General features: G+C 36.2%; 2 protein-coding genes across 2 annotated transcripts; both read left to right on the top strand.

The window, feature by feature from the left end:
• The first annotated feature begins 2,252 nt into the window (after window positions 1-2,252).
• LOC136247771 (fibrinogen-like protein A) lies at window positions 2,253-2,951 on the top strand. The gene has a single exon (XM_066039597.1). It carries the CDS (start codon window positions 2,253-2,255, stop codon window positions 2,949-2,951), a length of 699 nt encoding a protein of 232 aa, XP_065895669.1.
• Window positions 2,952-4,417: 1,466 nt separating this feature from the next.
• Window positions 4,418-5,298, top strand: LOC136242982 (fibrinogen-like protein A). The gene has a single exon (XM_066034490.1). It carries the CDS (start codon window positions 4,427-4,429, stop codon window positions 5,168-5,170), a length of 744 nt encoding a protein of 247 aa, XP_065890562.1. The 5' UTR covers window positions 4,418-4,426; the 3' UTR covers window positions 5,171-5,298.
• Window positions 5,299-7,507: the final 2,209 nt, after the last annotated feature.

Raw genomic sequence — 7,507 nt, 5'->3', positions numbered from 1 at the left:
TGATATATAAAATTACTAAGTTTGAGCAATTTTATGTAGCTATTCTAGACCTAATGTATTGTAGCTAAATGAGGTAGCTACTATTTCCATCTCGAATTGATAAAAAAATCCCTCTACACATGTGCCTAAATAGCTGTTTTCAAATGTTTCTTAGCTAGTACTATACTTAAACTCAAAAAATGCCAAAGTAATCGAAATAAGTTGCTGTGTCCGGAATTATAATTGCAATTTTGTGTTCGACGATTCTTCAAGTTACCACGTCTGAGAAAAAGGCGATAGCTGCAATTGTAGCTGATAAAAATCTAATCTGCTTATATCACGGGATAGCTCAAGGATAGCTCTACCAATCACTACCACACAATAGCATATAAGTTGCATGGGAAGGGTAGAGATGGAGGAGTCCTAACGAACGTTACTTTGTCCGAGCATCCATTTTTTTTGGACAGTGGCTTTCGAAGGTCACTGCAGCCACACGATATAACCAAATCCTTTCAAATTTTATACATGGAGGTTAAAGTGATAGGTCTTCATAATAGTGCCATAAATGATCGGCTTTCATTTTTCTTCTAGGAAATATCGCGTCCTAAAACTCATGGGGGTCGAAAATACATGAGCTGCTCTACCACTCTGCGTGGGCAGTTCAAAGGCACCGCCAGTGCCATAATTTGTATATTGCACTGCTGCAGACCGCAGCGAGTGCATTATACCTTATAATGCACTGGTTGCGGTTTTGTAGACCACAACGAGTGCATTATAAGTTATAATGCACCGATCGCAGTGCAATATACAGATATTGCACTGGCTGCGGTTTTGTGCAGCGTAGCACAAGTGCCGGTGGCGAAGACCACTACGACACCTCACCTAATAGGTGGAAAGACACTTCACAGATCACTCGAATTGTTTTATAGCCTGACATGTAAAGGTCGATTGTGGGCCTTAACGTCACCAATACGTATAATGTTTTCAAGCAGCCAATGGCGATTGAAAAAGCCAACGCGGGTGGCCACAACTCTAGTGTACATATATAAACGTACTTATACACCTTACTAGTCTGGTGCCATCTTAGCCCAGATTAAACTGTAGTCCACTTCGACAATGACTCAATAAAACAAATATATTCTAAATAATACTAACCTTTACGTTCGGTTGTGGGAACCAGTTTTGTCATGCCACCAGATTCGAGTTTAGCCAGTGTAAATAGTAAGAATTAGACTAGTATCGTTTAGTAGTTAGGTTTTGTTTACTTAAACCGTCTATTTGGCTGTTTTTTTTTTCGCTCGAGAGAATCACTATGGTGATTAGTCTGGTGCTTATTCTATATGGCACGCTGGCATGCTGAGCACTACATGATGAGAGTCGAACAGCAAATGCAGGTTAGTGATATAACCCATAGCGTACTAGCTTTTAATATCTCAGTACTGCAGGGGGAACGTCATCGCAACTTCTGGCTTGGTTACCCACAATCGATGTTAGAAACCTGGCCTTTATAAGTGTTACAGCTGTCTTGTACGACTCTCCCCACCTATTAGGTGAGTGGTACATAACAGTTATACAACGTGCACTTGTGCTCTGCCTGTATAAACGCACTTGCCTTCGGGCCTAACGGCCCTCAGGCTCGTGCGTTTATATCAGGCAGAGCACTCGTGGCCGTTGTATAACTATATAATATTACTTAGGTATATACCACAAAAGTAATAATATTATGTAACGTGTTACTTATGTAACGCATTACTCCCAGCACTGATGCTTTGAAGTATATTATCTTTGTAAAGGACTTACCAGCATGTGCAATGCAAACTAGTACCTCAAACCTGCCCATACACTAAAATTTTAAATCATATCCACAATATCCCATAATCATAAATATCATCATCACATCATTAATATTAAATTGTACATCCAATAAGAAACTTTGTGTTCAGATGTTGATTGGATGACTTGTAATGATTACCATATTAGTACATGTGATTCATCAGTCGTGTACACATTACAGGATTGTGTATATAGGCTGATTGGTATATGATATATTCATAGATGTGGGGTAGTAACCACATTACAATAACACACTATTATGTTACCTAATAAGGATGGGTAATCTTGAGGTTAATACAGAGCAAACTCCATATTCGGTAATTTTACATTGCAATAGTAATGTTCTAACTTGACTATATAAGGAAATACAGAGTAGTATAAAAATACTGCTCTGATGTGCTATCAGCAGTTTACAGTTGATCGGTGTTGACAAGTCTGCAATGATCAATACTATCACTATTTCAATACTAGTGGTTAGTGCTATAGGAATAGTACTGGTTGACAGAGAGTGTCAAACTAATGGTGGACCCATTGAAAGCTGCTGTTGTCTTGGCTACAATAATACTCATTTCAATGCAAAGAGTCCAGGTGTCTACACTATTGGTAACTTTGGTGGAGTGAAGTGTTCCAACACTAGAGTATACTGTGATACTACCACTGGAGGAGGAGGATGGTTAGTTGTTCAGAGAAGAAAAAATGGAAGTGTTGACTTTAACAGAGACTGGATAGATTATGGAGATGGATTTGGGAGCCTGAATGGAGAATTTTGGTTTGGATTACGTGGAATGCATATTTTGACCAATCAAGGACAATGGGAGCTACGTATTGACTATTCATTTACTAATGGAACAAATAGTTATCTATCATACAGTAACTTTAGAATAGGACCAGCCACTGGACAGTATCCGTTAAACATATCAGGATTTGATGGAATTACAACTGATCCATTTACAACACCACGCTCACTTATTGAAATGGAGTTCACCACAAGGGATAGGGACAATGATCTACTAGAAGGTACATACAATTGTGCAATACATGTTAATGGTGATAATTCTGGTGGATGGTGGTACAGAGACTGCTCCAATATAATTATATCCCAACCATCAGTACAACAAGTATGCAATATACCTCAATGACCAGTGGTATCCACTTCCATTCATAGAAATCAAAATCAGACCAAAGGATTGCATCATTTAACTTCATCAGTGATGATGTGTGTTATTTGACTGATTATCATGTAGCTATTAGTATTGTAATCACATCATGTACACTATAACCTGGTAGTGTATTTCAGTACAGTTGTACCACATTTTCATTTAGTATTATTAGTGTCACTGTCATTCAACGGAATAAGCTGCATGGCCTAATGTACATTTTGGAAGCTACAGGTGTACAGATGGATAGAAACCAATTACTATTGTGTACTAGGTTATTTCATACTAAATGAGCAATTAATTAATTAAGTAATAATTAATTAATTAGTTAATAATTGCACCCGTTTAGTGTTAAATTTACTTATAGCTAGCAATTTATTAAGATAAAGTTTTACTAAAATGTTAAATTTTATCTAATTGAAGACTGCACTATGATTGTAACTTAACAACCGTACCATCTCTCATTCAAATGTACTTCCACTATAAAGCTAAAATTTAATGTAGCTACAGTGTACAATGGAACTACTATATATAGATATTATTGTAATCAACACAGTTATATGTTGGTTGCTGTGGCACACCCCTGGGAGTAGTGACAAACTAATGTTCACATGCTGGTTAAAAGTTTAAAACTATTATAGAAATGCCATAGCCAAGCTACTGTTCATATGTCAGTAAGAGGTTTCTATGAATAAACAGAACAAAGCATTATCTTAACACTTGTGAGGATTTCCAAGACATTTTTATCATGTGTTGTCCCTTTAGTTCTGTTATTACATTAGCTAGCTATATTATACTGTGCATTATTACCATAGCTATGTGGAAAATTTGAGATGTAATTTGGTCACAACTCAATATACTTCAAATCATTAATGTAACCTACTGGAAAATTTTTGCTACATAGCACACCACAAGGGACCATCAAAGAAGGCTACAGAAAGCCTGTGTAGCTAGGAGGGGGTCAGGTATACAACTTTATAGCTCTGTTGTATGATTACAGACCAAATTGTAGTATGACTTTACAACTGAACTGGTGCTGACTGTGCTGTTAAATACTATAACATGTACAGTATTTGTACTGGACTACTGTACTACTGGGGTGTATCATATATAATTTGGACGACTTGCAATAGAATGGTTACCATATTAGGACATGATATTCATCAGTCGTGTACACATTACAGGATTGTGTATATAGGCTGATTGGTATATGATATATTCATAGATGTGGGGTAGTAACCACATTACAATAACACACTAGCACATTACCTAATAAGGATAAGTGATCTTGTGAATAATGTCATGACATAGAATTGGTACTATGTTTGGTAATTTTGCATTACAATAAAACATTGAAACATGTCACCATATAAGGAAATACAGAGTAGTATAAAAGAGTGTTCTGATGTGCTATGATCAATACAGTTTATACAGTTTACAGCATTGACAAGTCTACAATGATCATTGCTATTATTATGACAATGCTGCTTCTAGGAGTAGTGGTAGCTGATACTTCTGCTATAAAGAACTGCTGTAATATTGCTGTTAAAGATCACTACTTCTCTATCAACAAGAACACCTCAGGAGTATACACCATCATTGACTTGTGTGGACAAGGAACTACAGTACAAGGATATTGTGACACTGTCACTGATGGTGGAGGATGGCTGGTTATTCAGAGGAGGAAAGATGGCTCTGAAGATTTCAATAGATTTTGGTGGGAGTATGAGATGGGATTTGGTAGCCTGGCTGGAGAATTTTGGTATGGACTACATGCCATCCATTGTCTTACCAGTCAAGGACAGTGGGAGCTACGTATTGACTATACATTTACTAATGGAATAAAAGGTTATCTGTCATACAGTAACTTTAGAGTAGGACCAGCCACTGAACAGTATCCGTTAACCATATCAGGATTTGATGGAGTTACAACTGATCTATTTTATACAGTTACAACTGATTTCAGTTGGTCATTAAATGGTCGGAAATTCACAACAAGGGATAGGGATAATGATAGATGGAGTAGAAATTGTGCAGTAGCTAATAAAGGTGGCAATGGTGGTGGATGGTGGTACAATCACTGCTCTGTTCTATATCTCAATCATCAGTACAATCACAAGCAAACAATATACCTCAATGGCAAGTATCATCCTCTACCATTTATAGAAATCAAAATCAGACCAAAGAATTGCATCATTTAACTTCATCAGTGATGATGTGTGTTATTTGACTGACTATCATGTAGCTATTAGTATTGTAATCACATCATGTACATTATAAACTGGTAGTGTATTTCAGTACAGTTGTACCACATTTTCATTTAGCATTATTAGCTAGTGTTATTGTTATTTAACTGAATAAAATGATTATTCAAATTTAACTCAAAGCACATACAAGAACACACTACAAATCACTAAAATGTGTTCCATGTAATGAAGAACATACCAATTCTTTAAAGTACACTACATTGGAGTCAAGCTCAGAAATGAAACATATACATCAATATCAATAATTAACTAATAATTATTATAGTGTTCACAAACACTGTATTTGTGACCATATTTTGGAAAACCATACATTTGGGCACAAGTAAAATTTGTGGAAAAACTCAATTGAAAATTTCAGAGATTTTTTAAAATTACTTTTTTGGACATTCTGATGAAGCAACTATTAAGCCTTCTTGCTGTGAAGTTTCACACCCATAGCTTCTTTTATCTAGGAGATACACTTAATTATATCAGACTATGTAGCAGTTTCACATTGTGTGGGATAACAATTAACTTACAAATTGGGTGATTATTTTCATCTATAAAACCAAACATTTTTTCTCTTTAGACCATAATACATGTGATTTAATTGAAGTAAAACACTAAAAGCACATGATTAAACTATCTAGGATCTCTTTTTATCCATTTTAGATTGTAGGAATGGAAATCTGTCAACAAAGTGATTTGTCATCAATTTGTCTCACCTGATCACTATACAGTACTATAAACTGATATTGAAAAGTTAGTTTGTTATGTATTAGACAGTAAATCAGCCATATCTTTGGAATGCTTCATTGTATCATTGCAAAATTTTCACACAAGGTAGATAACCACTCAGTGCTTCGGTTTAGCAATAAAACAGAAATTTGGCCAATGTGCCAAAATGTATATTTGGTTTTCCAAATTGTATATTTGGTTTTCCAAAATGTATATTTGGTTTTCCAAAATAGGGTCACATTTCATAATCATTAGCTACATAACTGGGTATGCAAAAATGGAGCATGTGAGTATTTAAGATTTGTCCAGAGTAGGCTGGACAGGCTTTAAATATGACCTAAAATGATTTCCCTTAACTGCATAGTTTTAATTTTGGTATTTCATGTGATCCTCAACAAAAATAATAATTAAATGTGGGCTTGACTGGGGCAGACTTAATATTCAGATTACTCTTGTTAAAGGAGATCTAATCAAAAACAGCCAAGCTGTAAAAAAAGGTGCGGCCCCCAAAAAGGCCATGGTGAAAAAAGATGTGAAATCCAAGGTGGCGGCCAAGAAATGGCTGTGATGGTAGGTTAATGGTTACATTTTAATAACAACAATTCAGGTGAATTTGGTGCCAAGACCAAGCGGCACAAAATTCACCTGAATTGTTGTTATTAAAATGTAACCATTAACCTACCATCACAGCCATTTCTTGGCCGCCACCTTGGATTTCACATCTTTTTTCACCATGGCCTTTTTGGGGGCCGCACCTTTTTTTACAGCTTGGCTGTTTTTGATTAGATATCACTTCTTTTTGTATTTGTATACTGCAAAGCCGGCCTATGGCTGGCTTTGGGGCTTTTTTAACCCATGTGTTTTTTTCTTTACTACAGGAAGAAGAAAAGAACTTAAAGAAGAATTTTAGTACTTCAATTATTTTTGATTTTATTAGTAATTATACAAATTATATACATATATTTATTACATGCCCATTATTCCCCACAGGATATTTTTTTGCAGCTGATCTCTCTACTGGGTGACTTGAAATGTAGCTGAACTATATACAGGATGGTTTCTTTGTAGCTGAACTCTCTACAAGGTAACCTCTTCTAGCTGGTCTCTCTACAGGGTATTTTGTTTCTAGCTGAACTCTCTACAGGTGATTTGTTTGCAGCTAAACTCTCTACATGGTGGTGTCTTTGTAGCCGAACTCTCTACATGATGGTTTCTTTGTAGCTGAACTCTGTATAAGGTGACTTCGTCTAGCTGAACTCTCTACAGGGTGATTTGTTGCAGCTGAACTCTCTGCAGGGTGATTTGTTTGCAGCTGAACTCTCTACATGATGGTTTCTTTGTAGCTGAACTCTCTACAAGGTGACTTCGTCCAGCTGATCTCTCTACGGGGTGATTTGTTTCTAGCTGAACTCTCTACAGGTGATTTGTTTGTAGCTAAACTCTCTACATGGTGGTTTCTTTGTAGCTGAACTCCCTACATGATGGTTTCTTTGTAGCTGAACTCTCTACAAGGTAACTTCTTCTCTACAGGATGATTTGTTGTAGTTGAATTCT

Source organism: Dysidea avara, chromosome 2 (assembly GCF_963678975.1).
Source record: "Dysidea avara chromosome 2, odDysAvar1.4, whole genome shotgun sequence".
Classification (NCBI taxonomy): Eukaryota; Metazoa; Porifera; class Demospongiae; order Dictyoceratida; family Dysideidae; genus Dysidea; species Dysidea avara.
Note: the sequence above shows the minus strand (reverse complement) of the source record. Positions and strands in the feature narration are given on the sequence as shown.